Raw genomic sequence first — 19,443 nt, forward strand, 5'->3', positions numbered from 1 at the left:
CGGCACAGGTGTAATCATAACCTAGTGATGACAGGTATTTCCTTCATAACTGAACCATGAATGAGCTGGGAACAGAGTGTGTGTGTGTGTGTGTGTGTGTGTGTGTGTGTGTGTGTGTGTGTGTGTGTGTGTGTGTGTGTGTGTGTGTGTGTGTGTGTGTGTGTGTGTGTGTGTGTGTGTGTGTGTGTGTGTGTGTGTGTGTGTGTGTGTGTGTGTGTGTGTGTGTGTGTGTGTGTGTGTGTGTGTGTGTGTGTGTGTGTTCTTGTGTGCAAAGGAATTGGTCATCAAAAATACGACAAATCAGGTTTTATGGTGTACAAAATTGCTTTGGATTTCCAATTTTTGACTTTAACGTATGTCAAATATAAGACAGTAGTTCTCAAATGGTGGTAAATGCAAAAAATTAAATGATACTAACTATATATGAAGAGTTTGGGGAGCAAAATAAACATTGGGTGCAAATTCACCCGTTACATTTGGACAGGTTAGAAAGGACATTTGATTTTAAGGACATTCTTGTTTACTTTTGTACTATTTTGTACAATTTTGGCACTGACTTGGGTCTCCTCTTGATGTCCAATGTAAAATCAGAGTCCTGAAGCAGAACCAGTTGAGAACCACTTAGATAATAGACAGAAAAAGACACAAACATCTAACAATGATCAAATTGATGGGAATTCTGAAAGCACAAATCTTTCAAGGTTCATCAGTGATTTAATTCCTGAATTTAAAGATAGCAAAGAGGATTGCAATTTTTTGCTTTTTTTAAAGTTTGAATTTAACATTAATAATGTCCCGTTCACACCAAGGACGATAACTATAACAATAAAGTTTCATCATTCTAATTAAAAGAGTATAGGGAAGTCCACACCACAACTACTAACGATTACAAAACAGGAACAATCTCATTGAAATCACTTTCAGAACATTTTTTTTTTCAGCTGATGAATAAAACACTGACAGACAATCAGAATCCACCCACTTTTAAGACTTTAAGCATTTAAAGTGACAAAACTGCAGCTTGCACATTATCGTGCATTGACATGGACACTAATATAGTTATCTTCATAGTTATTGTTTTTGGTGTGACCAGGTCTTAATTGTCATTTTAAATTAAAACTTGTTTGAAATTGTAAAGTTTTAAAGTTGTCACCATTAGGAATTTGTAAATAATTTTATATATATATTATATAACATTTTTATGGAAATGAATGCCATTAGTACCTTTTGGATTACTCTGAATCATTTAACTACAATTCAATTTCCTGTGGGGTGTAGCCAAATCAATTAAAATTCCAACTGATGAATTGAAAGCAAGTCAATTTTTTTTACTTTTGGAATTTTGCCCAACCCTGTGTCACACTACACAGCTATTTAAATGAACTGAAAAAAGCAACAAAAACAAAAACAAAAAAAGTGAAAAATCTCTTTAAAAATGGTTCTTGTATTCATGTGTTTTGACATTAAAAAAACTCCATGTCTACATTTATCAACTACCCACAGGTTTTTAAATATATTTGACGATACGTAAAGTGTTATCATCTGCCGCCCATTTTCTCTGCTGCAAACTATGGGGGCCGAACTGGAGTCAATCCGGTGGACTTTCCAGGGTAAAATGAACTCTTGGACTTTCCAGGGTCAACTATGCCTGCCCTTAAAGCAAACACTCCGCAGGGGGAGAGGAAAAAAAGAGAAAATGAGACAAGAGGAGAAACTGTGCCAGCAGCACACTGTGCCGCATGTGTTTTCTATTCAGCTCTCTGGCCTCTGTCACAGTTATTGTGATCCGCTGCCTAACGCTCCTCAAAAAAAAAAAAAAAGGCGAGGGAAGAAAAGGATCCAGCAATGTTTTTTCCCAGCTTGCTGGAAATGAGCTCAGAGCTGCCAGGAAGAGGTATGCAGGCCATTCCCTGGAGCTGAGGAATGACGTGGGAGCGACGCTACATGGGGGCGATACGGGGGAGAGAGAGAAAGGGGCGGGACCCTGGCTTCCGGCAAGTCCTGGCCTCTTTAGTTTGGATCTGTGGTCCTCCCACACAGATGGAGACTGGCTCGTCTGTCTCTCTCACCTTCAGCCCCACAGGCTTCTCGCTCTTATCAACTCTGTGCAAAACACCCGGCTGCACACGGCAAAACTTGTTCTGCCAACCTGCGGCTTATTCATTGAACAGTGATTCATCACTAACTATCACAGAATATATAGGGAAATGTGCATCAATGCTACGTAATACAAGTAATCTAGACTTAAGCTGTGATGAAAGTATGATGAAAACAAACCAGAAAATTAATCAGAAATGAAAACCAAAAAATGGAAACTATAAAAATAAAACTAGCTATATGAAATATTAAGAAAATAAAAAATATGTAAACAACCAGGTTGATTGCATTAGAAAAATATCTAATAGAATACTGTCACCTATTAAGAGGGACCTATTATGCCCCTTTTACAAGATGTAAAAGTCTCTGGTGTCCCTAGAATGTGTCTGTGAAGTTTCAGCTCAAAATCCCCCACAGATCATTTATTATAGCTTGTCAAATTTGCACCTATTTGGGTGTGAGTAAAAACACGCCGATTTTTGTGTGTGTCCCTTTAAATGCAAATGAGCTGCTGCTCCCGCCCCCTTTCCAGAAGAACGCGGAGCTTTAACAGCTCAACAACAACAAAGCTGGAGAATCTCACGCAGCCAAAATGAGGATTGTCAGTAACAGTGTTCAGCCTTACATTGTTCAAACCGGAGTCGACACTGATGGAGAGACTCAGGAAGAAGTTACAACTTTTAGACGTTTCTGAACAGTTAGTGGATAAATGTATGTAGTTGCTGTGGAGTTGATTCAACTCATCTACTATCATGTGTCGTCATGTTAATCTTTTGTGCAAATCCAGTGTTGAATTGACCCTCGTTTGTGAAGCAGTCCGGTGTAAAATGACGGCATGACAGCAACACTCTACTACAACAACTCTTCCTCTTCTCTAAAGCAGCCCAACATGGCCACACCCTCTTTGTTGTGTGTTCTCGAAGGCGGGGTTTATGTAAATTTTGGGGTTTGTGATGTCACCAACCTGTTTTTTGTAGTCCTTAAAAAGCGATTTCTATAAAAGAAAATATCTCCCTTTGTATTGAACTTTGAGCGTCGTAACTTTGCAGATGTTGTTTATGCTCAAACAGCAACATTATAACTAACTAAAGTTAAAAAAGTGAAATCATAATCAAAGACCCTTTAATACTTAATATATTAAAAAATATTTTTGATTTGACTGCACTGATACTATTCGATGAGAACTGAACAGAGCTGGATGATGACATCAGTTTTCTGCAGAACTGCTTTATAGAGTAAATGAACAAAAATAATTGATGATTACAATGGAACTGAATCAACACTGAACTGACTTCAGCTGAACAATTAACTGTTCGCATTATTGAATTTGTTTTCCTGTTATCACTGTAAAGCTGTAAAACTTAGTTACACATTACAACAAGTACCTACTATAGTAATAACAGTAAATTATGCATAATTACAAGTAACTAACCCTAAATCAAACCCTAACTCTATAGTATGTAGATAATTAATATTACTCAGCACTTATTTAAGAACATCACCTTAAAATAAAGTGTAACCAAATATAATGTTTAATACAACTATATTTATCATAATCAAAGTGTTTAATAAAAATATAGTGTTCTGTGTGGTTACTAGGGTTTGAAAGTGTATTTTGTGCCCATTTTATGGATTGCTGAGTGAAAATTAAAAGTCCGATCATAAGAGTAAATTGTACACCTTTCTTCAACAATCCACACAAGTTAAAACATCATATATGTCCGTAGCACAAGTTTGATAATTATGGATAAAGTTTGTTTCATACGCAAAATCATACGCAAAATTTAAAAATAACAAACAAATGTCAAAATCAAGGGTATTATGTCAGTAATCAATAAATTGCCTAAGATTATTTGAATAATAATAAAAAAACAGTATTGACTATCTTCTGAGATAATAAACTCTATTTTGGATATTTTATGGTAAAATGTTAAGGAACAGGACTCTCACCATGGTGGGTAGATGTGGACAATGTCTCCGGGCGCAGGCTGTAGCTGGGTGGCCGTGTCTTTGTTGAAAAGAGCCACACACATTTCCCCCTCTGGCAGCCTGTCACACACTGCAGCCTGCATGCCACATTCTTCTCGAACTCCCAGAATCCTCAGCATTAGGACACCTGGCCTGTCAGCTTGGGTCAAAGAAATGTGTGTATGAAACTGTACATCTGTATATGGACAGTATATTTGTCCATGTTACAATTTAAGCCCTAATTTTAGATTAACAACTATAATTATGTTTTTTAAATATAGTTAAGTACTATACAGCATGAACAATTAGCATGTCAAGTAAAATTTACATTTTATAAAATGACCAGCGCCTGAAAGAACATTTCCTTCTCAAAGTCATTAAGTTTTGCAAAACAACACAGATACGATACAGGCCCAGTAAATTAATAACAGCAGCAGGATATTTTGGGTTATACTGTGAAAACTCACACTGGCCTGGTCTCAACTTTTTCATTTCAGTCAGTTCTGAGGAAATGAAACAAAATCCAGCTCTCTGACGGGATATATTCCCATGCTGACTGTTTAAGGAATACTTGGCCTCCAAGATTGGACACATGAACACAATTGACTCAGCTGAAATCATGACGAGCGCAGCCAAGACTTCAGAGGAGAACTTCTGAACGATGTGTAATGGAAATTTTTGCGAAAAATTGAAAGCAGCAAGAGAAACAGGCTATGTTTACTCCATACAATCACAAGCAAAACAAAAATAAATGGCTATTTTTCTAGGGTTTCTTTCTTTTTTTTGATAAACTGTGCCAAAACAGCTATGCATGACTATATAAAAAGGAAATGAACAGGTTGTTAAATGCACATACTGATATCTGATTTATCAGCTAATACGTTGTGTACAAAAAATACATAATAATAAATCTTTCAACAAGAAAGAAGTGAGTGGGAGATGCGTTCTTCAGGCAGTGGAATTTTCTAAGGAATTATGCCAGTTGCAAAGCTGTCCATAAACTATGTCCAGTCAACCTAAATCACTTTTCCACATGCAAATGTGAATGAAAACTAAAAAAAAAAATGGCTTGAGAACTAAATTCAGTTCATCTTAGTCAGCTAACATTGCATCCACAAGCATGCAATGAATCAGTTAATGTGGAAATACTAGATTACTGCATTATTAAACCACTATTCATTTCTGATAAAAAAAAAAAAATAGTTTAGATGAATAACAACTGTAATCGATTTTTTTTTTTTATTTAGGTTAATATCTATTAAACAACTTGTGCAACACACACATTTAATTTCCTCATAAGTTTTCTCTTAAATTTCCACTTTCAGCTGGAACATTAACTTCTTTAAACCTCCACACAAACATAACTGCACACGCTGAAGACCCCTAGTAGGGCGCTGTTTAAAAAGAAATCCGTTATACCATGGAAAATGAAAACGTAAGGTGTGTGACTATGTCTGCAATGTGCTTGTGTCTGTGGTTTCCTGTCGCTTTAGCTGAGAGACAATTAAGTCCTATTGTCACATGAATCACAATTGTAGGTTTTTACAGACTCCTACTCCTCCAACTGTACACTATGAGATCTCATCACTGGAATATTCTACACATATCATCAAGCATGACAAGCAATTATGGAAATATGAAAAATGCGGGTTTGTGGTTAAATATTTTCCTGGCGAAAATTAGGCCAGATCTGACATTGACAGTATTTAAACAGAGAACACTTACATATTAATTGTGAAAGCATTTATAATAATATGCTCATTAGTGGTCAGTAACAGAGAACTAACCTCTAATGATCTGTTCTTGGCCGACATTCAAGACGTTATTGAGTCTTCACATAAACAGACATGAATCAGACTGGAAGTGTCTTACCAGCTGATGTGGTTGAGTTGCACTGATGTCTCCAGAAGCTGATGGCTGATCTTTGTCTGCTGTGGAGTCGGTTGAGCCTTTCAGCAAGACCTCCTCTATAGAGGGAGATCACATGGATTCAGTCCCAAAGAATCAATCATCTAGTCACACAGAATTAGTCAGACAGAATCATTTGAATACGAATCAATGAATCCCCACAGAAGTATTCATTTTGAACTAATCACTTAGAATCAAATCACATAAAATCAATCCCACAGAATCAAACATATAGATTCAATCACACCAAATCAGTCACATGGAATCAACAGAATCATTCATATAGAATCAATCACTTAGAATCAAATACATAGATTAATTCAAATAACACTGTCTGCGTCCGAAAACTGGAAAATTATGCCTTTGAAGGACACATTTCAAGGTAGGAAGTAATCAAGGCAGGTCGGAATCCAATGTTAGCTTCGCTTCCTGTTTCCTGAGATGCATTCATCTGATCAATTTTTGAAGGCAGCATAGATGTAACCTTTGCTGCCTTTAATATCCCAAAATCCTGTGCTTTCCATTCTGTGACAGCTGAGCTAGAAAAATAAAGATGGCGTCCGAAAGTTGCCTTTGCTGGTCAGTTTGTGTGTAAATGTACATTTTTGACCAACATTTTCCACCTATGGTGTCATTTCTAGCGAGAAATTACTACTGTAGTAATTAAATATTTGATTAGTTATCACCAAAGCTTGTGCTATTTTGCTGTAGATCATTAAACTGTTATGCTGCCTCAGAAGTCTATCTGAAATCAGTTTGGTGAGCTGCCTTCATGCACAAACACTGCCTTACAAGTCACTGCCTGATAAGGCAGCGAGGCAGCGAGGCAACAAGTCAGCTGCCTAGGTTTTCGAAAGCAGCCACTGAATCAGTCTCACAGATTCAAACCTATGGATTCAGTTCCCACAGAATAATTAATGTGAATTCATTCCCATGGAATCAATCACAGAAAATCAAATGGCATAAATGGGAATCACTCTAAGAGAATTAAATAATGAATCAGATTGAATCGATTAGAGAACCAGCTAGAATCAATCTGATCAATCAATTTGATTTCAATTTGAATCAATTCCACAGAATCAAAGACAAAGAATCGATTCCATGGAATCAATCATAGAGACTCAATCACTAGAATCACTCACATGGAATCAATCCCACAAAATCATTCATATAAAATCAATCGCATGGAATAAATCTAAGAATGAATGTTAGAGATTCAATCCCATAGACTAAAATCCCATGATATCAATCAAATACAATTAATAGGCCTAATACAGAATGAATGAGAACAATTCCTATAGAATTAATCATAGAGAATGAATCTGAAAGAATCAATCACTTAGCATGAGTCATATAGAGAATCAATTAGAACCAATGCCATTGAAATAAGAATTAATCAGAAAAACCAATCAAATCTATATTCACTCCACACCAAAAACTGATCCATATTTAGCAAAGGTTTTGTCTTTTATACAATTTTATTGGCTTAAATTTGTTACTATTTGTTAACCAAAGGATATGATCCATTCTGCTTGCACTTAACTGTTATTTGCTGTATTTATGTTTATGATGTGCATATTTGTGTTCAATTTTATAGTTTTTATGCTAAGCGGGTGGCAGTTTTTATGTATGCTTTTTGTGTAGTCATATGAAACAATAATAAAACATAAAAAGCCACATTAGCAGACACACAGGCAGGGGGCAACTTATCCTGTGGTTTCCTGCAGAAGGGTCTGAGGGTCAGCAGAAGAATTTATGGACTAACAAGAGCCAAAAAGAGACACAGCTCCCCCATGAGGGGACACTTGTCCTTCCTCTCCCATTCACAAAATCTGACAAAGTACTCATTTATGGTAAAAATGTCATCAGCAGTACTCAATCTTTGATAGCCACTAGAAAGTGACTGCTGAGTAATATAAGAAAAAAGGCCATGTGAATCTTTGTCTTATGCGCATAGGAGGAAGTATTCTGGTAGATTAAATAAGGTGATACACATGTGCAAAGAAACCGCTCCTCGATAGCCAATCAAAAACCAAACTGACCAGGTTTTTACGGTAAGGGTGTGGATGTATTATTAAACTGCTTGTGCTAGACTTTGAACTCTTTTGTATTCAGTGTGTTTACACTGATATGAAATATCGGGTTGTGAGCTTGACGTCAAACATTTGGGAAAAAAAATCCCAGTAAGAATGAATAGCAGTGTGAAGGATTACTGTCAGTTAAAAAGATAAATCCTAATCATAAAGCCAGTCGATGAACTCATAATTTAAGTTCATCTTGCACAGGGTTGCACTGAAATGTAGATTAAGATCCAAGAGCCATAGATCATACCTTTCAAATCTCCTCCTTTTCTTACTCGAGTCCTCTGGGGTTTTGACACTCTTGGTGGTTTGTTTCTGAGGTGTCTGAAGAATCGCCTGAGCGGATCGAACCCACTCGCTGACCGACTGCTTGCTGGTTTCGGCTGCGTCCAGGAGGGAAGATTCTGCTCGGCTTTCCTCTGTATCTTCATCATTATCATCGTAAGATGAGTAGTCTGAAATCTCAGCTGGTGACTAAAAAGGAAAGAACAGTTTTAGTCATTTGACAGATCCACAGCAGTTACTGTTAAAATAACAAAAGCATGTAAAAAATAAAATAAATAAATACTAAAGTTTAAGTCAAGCGGCTTTTACAACAAAAAAAAAAAAAGGTAAAACAACAAATGTCGGATGATTTTGAAGTTGGAGGAAAAAATTAGATTTTTTTTTTTTTTTTCGCCCTACATCACACGTGACCTTTCCAACGTGATTACATAACGCGTGGCGCATCGCAGAGCAGTGCAAGATGAGCATTTGTGGTTAAAAAGTATTTAAATTTTAATTTTTCTTAGAAAATGATCGATTGTTTCGCTAGATAAGACCCTTATTCCTCATCTGGGATCATGTAGAGCTCTTTGAAGCTGCACTGAAACTGACATTTGAACCTTCAACCCGTTGAACTCCAGTGAAGTCCACTATAGAGAAAAATCCTGGAATGTTTTCCTCAAAAACCTTCATTTCTTTTCGACTGAAGAAAGAAAGACATAAACATCTTGGATGACATGGGGGTGAGTAAATTATCAGGAAATTTTAATTCTGAAGTGAACTAATCCTTTAATATTGGATAAAGTCCAATGTTTCCATCCAAAGTTGTAAATTTAACTTATGAATGGAGTATTAACTGGAATATTACATAAAACATTAGCGAATAAAGCAGTGTTTCCATCCCATGTGTTCAAGAGAACAAAATCCTCACTTGCTGGGAAATTGGCACAAAATAGGTGTAATAAAAATGGACGATGGTGCAATCGGGGAAACCATTATGGCTCTTTTATTCTACATACATCATAAATGCCTCAGAGTGCACAGATGAATGCAATTAAGGCTGTCATCTTGTGTTCAGATGCCTGGTGTTTGGGAACGCAATCATGTGAGACACTTCTGGGAGGAAATTAAACCAAATAATTGTGATGACAGACTTTGGCTCAGGCATTTCAGAATGATCAAACCAACATTTGAGATGATATGCAATGAAACTGGTCGGCTGGTTAGTTCAGTTATCCAATCACATCCCCTGTTGAGGCAAAGTCACCTGAGTCTTTTGATGCATATCGAGGGATTTATTTGGTAAAATGTGTTACCATCTTAGTTAGCACATGCGCATGTCTTCTTATTGGATAGAAAAATGTATCCGCCTCAATTGAGCACATGCAATTTTTATGCATATTTTTAGAATTATGCGCATCTTGGTGTTTCCATCCAGCATTTTTCTTATGCAATATCCCAAAATGCACATAAAAGCAGGTGAATGGAAACATAGCAATTTACATAACTTAGCGTTCAGTCTTCACAGTCCAGCTGTCTGGAGGTCAATAAATGTAACAATTAATCTAACAGGTACTCTGTTCTCAAGATAAACACACACAAAGCTCTTGCAAAACTCTTGGTTCACAATTACACAAATTATGGGACCTGAATGATGCCTCCTGACAGGCTGCCGCCATGGTGTCAAAGCGAAGTTACGGACTAAACAGGTGTTACAAGAATATGGCAGCCTGTGTTTTAAACTTACTCACAAAAACATGCCATACTGGGATATGCAAACACAGTTTCAAGCTGAGCCTAAAAATGAACAAAACCTTTTAAAAAGTCATTACAGATGGCTGAGGGCCACCAAAACAAAGCCAAAACCTTAATATCTATGAACCAGTACTTTGTACAACACAATCATCATTCAAATGGATGGATCACATGGATGCCAGAGAAGAAAATAAGTGAGAAGGGCAAAGGTTGGATGCTAAAAAAACAAGAACTTGGTGACCTCCCATTAAATCTATCCTGCTGCACATATCGTAATTCCCAAGGGGCCTTGAAAACACTATCTGAGCGTCTGCCTATCCAGCACTGCATTAATTTCAACCTCTACCCTCTGGAAAAGGTTTCAAATCACTCTTCTTAAGTACTGCCACTGAACTCTGAATCCACACGCAACTCCTACCCATTCTTCCCACGTACGACACTTGCCTTTTAGTTACTAAATCTAAAATCACTGGCTTTGTGAGTATTGGTGTTTAAGGAAAGAATCACTGTTATTATTGCTCATACTTGGGGTTAAGGGTTTCTTCAAATAAATAATAAAATCAGAGACAAAACAGGCTTAAAAAGTAAAATGTCAGACTTGCATTCAAAGATGAACTAGAGACTAGAATATATACAAAAGGACTGTTATGGACTGAACACTGGGACATCTGTGAGCCTGTTTACACCTGGTCACTTCATGCGTTTTTACTGATCGGATAGCAATCGGATTTGTTAAAATGGTTCCATTTACACTTGGCTACATAAATGTGTCTCCGTAAAACGAATATAAATCCAATCTTCAATTCTTGTGCTATATCCAAATTTAACAGAGCTCATGTCAACAAAACCAACAGATACTAGCTGCATTTTATTCATTCTTACTACTTTTAAAGAAAATTATTGTGTTTTGAGCGTCTGCGACTTACTTTGAGTTTCATTTGCGGCAGTTTTTCGTGTCGGCTTGCTGAAAAGATACTCAGCTACTCATCTGCTGCGATGCGTATTGTGTGTTATAAAGTCAGAACTGTGTGATATAAAGTCAGAATTGGAAGTTATAAAGTCAGAATTGTGATATAAAGTGGGAACTGCAAGTTATAAAGTGAGAATTGTGTGATATAAAGTCAGAATTGTGATATAAAGTGGGAATTACGAGTTATAAAGTCAGAATATCGTGTTATAAAGTGAGAATTGCGAGTAATAAAGTCAGAAATGTGTGATATAAAGTCAGAATTGTGATATAAAGTGAGAATTGCAAGTTATAAAGTCAGAATTGTGTGATATAAAGTCAGAATTGGAAGTTATGAAGTCAGAATTGTGATATAAAGTGAGAATTGCGAGTTACAATGTCCAATTGTGACGGAAAAAAGAGTTTGAATCACACAATTCTGACTTTATAAGATGCAATTGTGAGTTTATATATTAAGTCAGAATTGCGTGATGCAAACTCGCAATTACGAGAAAAGTCAGAATTGCGCAAAAAGTATAAAGTCACAATTCAGATTTTTTTCTCGCAATTGCGAGTTTGTATCACGCAATTCTCACTTTATAACTCGCAATTATGAGCTTAAATCTCACAATTCTGAGGGGAAAAAAGTCAGAATTGTGAGACAAAAAGTCACAATTACCTTTTTTATTTTTTTATTTAGTGGCAGAAACAAGCTTCCATAACATATAGCCTATAACATACTCTCACACATATATTTTGTTTCATTTTTGGAGGAGTACAATTTACAAATGTTGTTTCAACAACCAGATGCATTTACAATTGTCCAGTTTACTTCGGAATGAGTCACACACCACCTCCTGAAGTGATCGGTTTAAATCCGTCTCAAAAAGCATTTACACCTGGTCTTTTCTCAATCAGATCAGAGATAACGCAGGTGTAAACCAGATGTAAACTGACCCTGTGCTGTTACATGCAAATTCTACAGCCCTTTGTGAAAATTAAAGAATTGATTCCAAATGCATTATGGAAAAATCAACAATGCAATTTGAGATGTGATGAGGGACATCTAGCACTGATAAAACACACACACCCTTATACAAACAATAGACAAAGAAAGACACATTCCAAAGATAGACCTGAAGATATGACCCGGGCCTTCATGGGACCCGATGATATGTGATACATGAGTCATTTACCTTATGACAGGTCGTAAAAGACCGACGTAAGGGAATGGGAGGGGGTTATGTGTGTGTGTGTGTGTGTGTGTGTGTGTGTGTGTGTGTGTGTGTGTGTGAGTGTTTGTGTGGCTGCATTGTCACAAACTGGTTTTCTCGTGGAAAAAAAAAATCGCCTGCCTCCTTATCATGTGGAGACACGAACGGCATTCCAGCCCGCCAAACAGCCTACACACTCTTTTATTTGAATCAACATGACCCTGCAGGGCAGCCTGCCAGCGAACGGTGCACTACACGCGCTCTCTGTCTTTCTCTCTCTACGCAGTACACTATGTTCCTGGCCTGGGCTCAAAAATGTGTTCACCCTGCACTGGCTCAAAATGAATGGAGGAGTACACAAACTTTTCGCTCTATCAAATCCATCAATCCAGACGCGTCATATTAGGGGCAGTTCCCAAACCAGCGGGAACAGGACAATCACGGAACCGAACGGAGAGGGATGCCAAATCACAATAAAGTGTGTCATCGCCAAGGACGCCAGAGTTCAGTTTGCAATTGCAGGAAGAAATAAGGAAATTGGTTATGGGTAAAAACATGGGTGTAATTAATTGAGAAATTAACATGCAATGAACTCATTTTGTCTAGACGCATGTCTGTTTTTCCACTCTTCCTGTCAATGGACCCAAAATGTTTTTCCTGCGAAAGCCGGGCAAGTACACAATCGTTTTTGTTTTTGTTAAACAAATGGTTTCAATCTTGAATCCAGGAAGCAGTGCTGATTTAAAGGACAATTTTAAAAGGAGGCATGGGAGTAAGTGCTAAACATAGTTGTGATTTGGATAAGTCAAAGCTGATAGACGTTTCAGATAAAGATGTTTCAGCATCCTTCATTCAAACCCTTAGCGACACCTTGGGAAAATTAAAAAAATATGTTTTACATTAGTGGTTCTCAACCCTGGTCTTCTCTGATCATCAGGCAAAAAACTAAATGTGAATGTTAAATGCATATAATTATTCCCATATCTTCTGTTGTTGACGTCAAAGACATTCAATTAAACTCTATGGTATTGTGGCACAAATTCATCTGTCATTTGGTAATGCTTGACAGATGCCAGCATGGACAGATTCAGTGACATGCCCTCATCCTATATACCACGAACAAAATATATGATCCAAAAACTACATTAAATATGGGTTCACTCACAAAGATAAACATGATTTGCACCAACTACAATGTGTTTTACTGAGAGTAAGCTTAATTATTTAATTATTAATGTTTTAATTATTTAAAAAACAATATTAATATTTTAATGATTCATTTTTATTTATTTTTAAATAAATAAATTCTTATATTGATTTTATGAATTTTATTTTTCATTCTCAATTACATCTCAATGTTTTACTTTAAGGGATTTTCTGTTTTCTTTTGCATTGAGTAAAACATTGAGGTTCTATTAATAATATTTATAAAACCCAATATAATATTAAATATATGTATAGTAATACATTAAAATGAATAAGTATATAAATAATGAAAACATTTAAAGGAATATCTGTTTCAATTTTTTAATTAGTTAAAATTAATATTTTAATATTTTTAATATTATTATTTAATTTTAATAAAGACACTTATAAGACTTTAAGTATTAATTTCTAAATGTTATTTATTTCTTATATTTATTTCTTATATATATATATACACACACACACACACACACAGTCAAACCAAAATTTATATATACACCTTGAACATTTCATTCATTTATACAGTTTATTCACTATAGATTAAAAAATGTTAATAAAATATGACAAGATCTCAGAGTTAAACTGTGTCAGAAAAAAATTATCTTAATTATGTCAGATAACATGGTCAGGTCAATGTGTCTGAATAATTTTTGGTCCCAAATTTTTATCAATTTTACTGGTAGTCCAATGCATGAAGAATTTTTGGGTATAATATGTCACAGTTTACTTGATTTAGCTATCCTCACGTACATAAATGAACTATAGTGTCCTGCACCCACTAGTAAAAATATACTTTTTGGTTTGACTACATATATATATATATATATATATGCGCGTGTGTGTTTCTGTTTACATTTGTACAGTATGCCAATTTAGGGTGAGGCAAAACTAAATGAGAACCACTGATCAAGACTGTAAAGAATCCTTGACCTAAATAAAGGCTAAAAGGTTCAATGTAACATTTCTAATCTTTAAGAATTGTCTTTAAGTTTTTTTGTTTTGTTTTGTTTTTTAATCAGATGACCCAAACATTTCCGATGACAAAGAAACTCTAAAAATCTGTTTCTGTATCTTTGACAGTGTTATCGAATTATTATTTAAACTACCATGAAACTTTTGAATGTTTAAGCAATGTGTGATGCGACGCCTTCCAACTATTACAACTATTAATTAGTCAATTCACAGCTGTGTTTATGCAGTGCTGCATAACATCTTTTTAAGAATGCAGAAGAATAAAAGAATGAATGAATGAATGAATGAATGAATGAGGTTTTTATATATCACTTTACTATGTACTACTGTTCACCCAAGCGCTTTACAATCATATCTGACTAGAAAGAAGGAACTATCTATCCAGCACAGTCTGAAGGGAACTGCAGTTCATGCCAGTAACCCTGAATTGTACCATTATGACAATACAATGTATCATGCTGAATTATGATAATTATGGTCAAAGATCACTAGCATAAGACAACTAGACTACTTCATGATGTCATTGCTGATGACACAGATGTTGGGAATAACATTCCTGGAATAAAACATCAAATCAAGATTTATTTTAAATGATTCATTCCAAAATGAAAGTTCTATCATGATTCGCTCACCCTTATTTCAATCCAAAACGGTATAACTTGAACACAAAAGACGATATTTTGAATGATGTTGCAACTGCTTTGTCCAAATACAATGAAAGTCAAATGCATGATGTTTTGGACCCTACTGACTTTCTTTGTATATGCACAAAACATCTGTAACATTCTTCAAAACATAAACATTCTGAGATACTGTCAGATAATATGTATTACACATAATATGGCGTTATAATATGCACAGTGGCAATTACTAATGCATTGTGTGCAATGGTAAAACAACAGATTTGTGTTAGACAAGCATTAATTACATTTTACACCAATGTCTTACTACTTAATTTCATGTGTCAGGTGATTTTGGAAAATAATATGACGTTGAGCCACATTTGATCTTATATTCAGATGACTTGAGCGACACATGTACTCTACAAAATGTCAAATATTAATACACCAATACCAAAAAAGGTTGCAAATATATATATATGGGCCAGAGGTCAATCCTAAAAGGAGCAGGGACATTGAGAACCCTGGTGAAGGCTCAAAACGTCTTGTCTGAGGAATCATAGCGCCCCCTAGCGTCCAGTCTAGTATATATCTCACCTGATCCAAAGTTTTCTATTTAAATCTGTCTTTTAATCATTTTTCCTTTTTTTTCCGCTATTCTAAAATATATATATTTTTTTTTTAAGGTTAACATGAAATTACTTTAATACATGTAAAATTATTATGGCAATGTAAAACTATAAAATATACTTACCAGAACAGGATTTATACAGTCACTGTGCTCTTTTGAAGCTGATTTGTCCTCCTCTAACTCGCTGTCTGAATCAATAGAGGGCAGGTCATCTGTCTCTGAGGGCAGTGCAGCAGATAATATCATGTGTTATCTGGATTACATAAGGCAGTGCATATTAAACTAGTTATGAACTTCTAGAACTGCAGCCAGAGCAGAAGGATTTGATTGGATTTTTACATCCTTTCACATTCCTGATAGCACTTGTCAGGCAGTGTTACTTTACTTTTCAAGGGAAAATTAGATTACTTAGTAATTAAAGGGTTAGTTCACCCAAAAATGAAAATAATGTCATTAATTACTCACCCTCATGTTATTCAACACCTGTAAGACCTTCGTTCACCTTCAGAACACACATTAAGATATTTTTTTATTAAATCCGATGGCTCAGTGATGCTTATTCAATTCATAAAGCTCTGAAGCAGTGTTTTGAAATCTCCCATCACTATATTGTTGAAAAGTCATTATTTTGTTTGTTTTTTGGCACACAAAAATGCCAAAAATGCACATAAACTGATTCAAATATGTTTTTAGTACCTTTATGGATCTTGAGATTTACAATGGCATTGCTCTTAATGGAGGCCTCACTGAGCCATCGGATTTTATCAAAAATATCTTAATTTGTGTTCTGAAGATGAACGAAGGTCTTACGGGTGTAGAACGGCATGAGGGTGAGTAATTAATGACATTATTTTCATTTTTGGGTGAACTAACCCTTTAATTACTAAGTAATCGAATTTTCCCTTGAAAAGTAAAGGGATTTTTCTGTAATTTAATTAGAGTTACTTCTGATTTAATTGCATTGAATATTTTATAGACTATAGAACGATTCTATAAAAAATAGTGGATTTTATGTTTAAATGTATTTTTTTAATTTAACATTCTCGCTTTAAATACTTTGGTCAGTTCAAAAATAATTTAGGCAATTGTATATTGTTTATTTGTAACTTACCCAACACTGTTGTAAAGTAATAATCACACAACACTTGTTGAGTAATATGAACTTTTATATTCTTTAACTATATATTCTTTTCATATAGAATATATGAAATCAAAAATTCTGCCATGTACAGCAACTGCATATTTCTTCTGATATTTTATAATTTAAGATATGTATTTCAAAGTGTAAGGATTTTTTTGCTTTCACTGTGAGGACAGCAGTTCACATTTTTACTTTTTTTTTTTTAAATAATTTATAATTGTTTATTTAGATTTATCATTTTAAATTGTAAAATAGCTGGAAATTATACAGAGAAATCCAAGAAAGCCATAAGTTCCACAAAAAACCTAGAAAACGATGGCAATTTATCTGTGTTAGCCAGTCAGTTAATTTAACCTAGTTGACCAACAGAATTCACAACTACATTTTAAATTGTGCAAAGCAAAAATATGCATACATGATCAAAAATATGCATACAGGATGGCCCAATAGCTGATTGAGACATAGGTCAGATTAAACTCCTGAAATATTCATCTTCATAACACAAAACACAACTCTGTTCTTACCTACACCAGAGCTGAACATCCGCAGACTCCTGTAACAGTCAACAGGATGTTGTGTGTGTGCTCTGGGCCGATGCGGTGCCTGTGTGACAGTCAGTCGAGAAGGAGGAGGATGACTATCATTGTCTGCTTCTTCATCTTCACTGGAGCTCCAGGCAATGTGCACCAGATCATCTGTGCCAGCATCTCTTTTCCCTTAAATCAATACATTTATTCAGAAAGGATGCATTAAACTGATCAAAAGTGTCAGAAAAGACATTTATAATGTAATATTTCAAATAGATGCTGTTGTTTTGAACTTTCTATTCATCAAAGAATCCTGAAAAAATTGGTTTCCACAAAAATATTACGCAAAACAACTGTTTTTACATTAATAATAATCATAAATGTTTCTTGAGCAGAAAATCATCATATTAGAATGATTTCTGAAGGATCATGTGACACTGAAGACTTTGATCACAGGAATAAATTACATTTAAATTTACATTTAAATGATATTCAAATAGAAAACAGCTATATTAAATTGAAATAATACTTCATAATAATGAATATATGGAAATATATGGAACAGAATATCTAATTGATGATTTTGTTGCACTTCTAAATCTCTGAATGATTATTAATTTTACACTTTATAGATTGATCAATCTGTTTTGTTACCAGTCACAGACTTCAGAGCCACTTTATGTGCGTTTCTGCTCTTCTTCTCTGATTGCAGCTTCTGAAATACAAACACATGACCTTCAGTCCCTGTGTGCAGCACACCAACTCCATTACAACTACGTATCGTAACACACCTGGATGACAGATGTGTCCAAGAAACTGTCCCCGCATCTCTTCCAGCACTTTGCGGCAGGTGTGGATGTCCTGGCAGGGGCTTTTCCCGCCTTTCTAAAATTATCCTTCACATCATCTGGGAATAACACACACCTCATGTCCAGGTTTTTCTTACGCTGAAACCACATACACACAAACATGCATACATTTAAATCTAGACACTTTGAAAAAGCTCAAATAAAACAAAGGGTTAGTAGTTTTGATTTTTGCATTTTACAAAGCATGTTATTTCATGGTATGGTGAAAACATACAGAATGAGTAAGTTAGGTGTGTCCAAATTTTTGACTGAAAATTATTATATATGCATAGTAACATATTGGTCTTTAAGTGTTATTTATCTAGGTTAATTTTATGATTTATATTTCTAGTTCTACGGTTTTCATTACTTCTGCATGTTGTGCAGTGGATAAATACACTTGCAGTGAATTAAAGTATAAAGTTGTTCTCCCAAACAACTGAAACATATACAAAGTTTGAGAAAGTGTGTTTACAAAGTGTTTGTTGCTCACTTACCTTGGCCATGGTGTTTAGCAAAGGTTTTACGACTTTATTTTTCCTTAAACAGGGCTTATTATAACTGTTTACATTTTTGGACTGTAGTTCACTAAACTGCGGGACACAGGCAGTGTCTTCTTCGGTTCTTTTCTCCCGCTCTTTTAGTTATTAATTCTGCGCACTACTGACACCTGGCGGGCAGATTCATTTAAAGCTCTCAGCATTGCTACTGCAGGAGTACAAAATCAATGCGACGGTAATATCATGTAGGATTTTTTTTATTTTTTTTTTTATGTTTTATGTTTTTTTTATATCATTACGAATGAAAGAGCAAACGAATAGTTTTTCTTGTCAAAGAAAATCCTACTCTGTTCTCTTAAGACGTTTGTTCAAATAATAATAATAAAAACTTGAAAAACAATAATATACTAATAACTGAAAAATATACCTAACCTTTTCCCTAATGTTCCTTTTTCAATAAAATTTGTTAATTTATGTGATATGTCAGATACTTTTAAAAAGCATTTTTAATTTTTAAAAGCTAAAAATGTCTAAAAAGCCCCCTAAGAGTCTCAGGAGTTGTATATTTTGTACATTTCTATTATTTTAATGACCACATGCCCGATATTTGGTATTACAGAAATGTTGGTGTCCCATGTAAGATTTTAACTACTTAAACAGTGGTATGCAAAATCTCATAGATATTAAATAAAACAAGTCTTTTACCCTAAATAAATGTCAACTTATTCATAATAAAAACCAATAATTTCTTTCTTTTGTAAATGA

At 35.0% G+C, this 19,443-nt stretch overlaps 1 protein-coding gene across 4 annotated transcripts in view; it reads right to left on the reverse strand.

Annotated features, from left to right (window-relative positions):
* Positions 1-19,267, reverse strand: part of spidr (scaffold protein involved in DNA repair) — a 53,414-nt gene extending 34,147 nt beyond the window's left edge. For 2 of the 4 annotated variants that reach the window (XM_067378488.1, XM_067378490.1), the window contains exons 1-7: positions 18,122-18,304; positions 17,985-18,045; positions 17,328-17,519; positions 15,786-15,880; positions 8,305-8,528; positions 5,938-6,032; positions 4,048-4,225 (exon numbers count right to left, since the gene is read on the reverse strand). In XM_067378488.1, the coding sequence (XP_067234589.1) occupies positions 4,048-4,225; positions 5,938-6,032; positions 8,305-8,528; positions 15,786-15,880; positions 17,328-17,519; positions 17,985-18,045; positions 18,122-18,301 (1,025 nt within the window). In that variant the 5' untranslated portion in view covers positions 18,302-18,304. Of the gene's footprint in view, positions 1-4,047; positions 4,226-5,937; positions 6,033-8,304; positions 8,529-15,785; positions 15,881-17,327; positions 17,520-17,984; positions 18,046-18,121; positions 18,305-18,675 lie in introns of those variants that run through there. The other 2 variants (XM_067378489.1, XM_067378491.1) reach the window with 2 other exon arrangements.
* Positions 19,268-19,443: the final 176 nt, after the last annotated feature.

The sequence above is a fragment of the Chanodichthys erythropterus genome, chromosome 23, assembly GCF_024489055.1.
Source record: "Chanodichthys erythropterus isolate Z2021 chromosome 23, ASM2448905v1, whole genome shotgun sequence".
NCBI lineage: Eukaryota > Metazoa > Chordata > Actinopteri > Cypriniformes > Xenocyprididae > Chanodichthys > Chanodichthys erythropterus.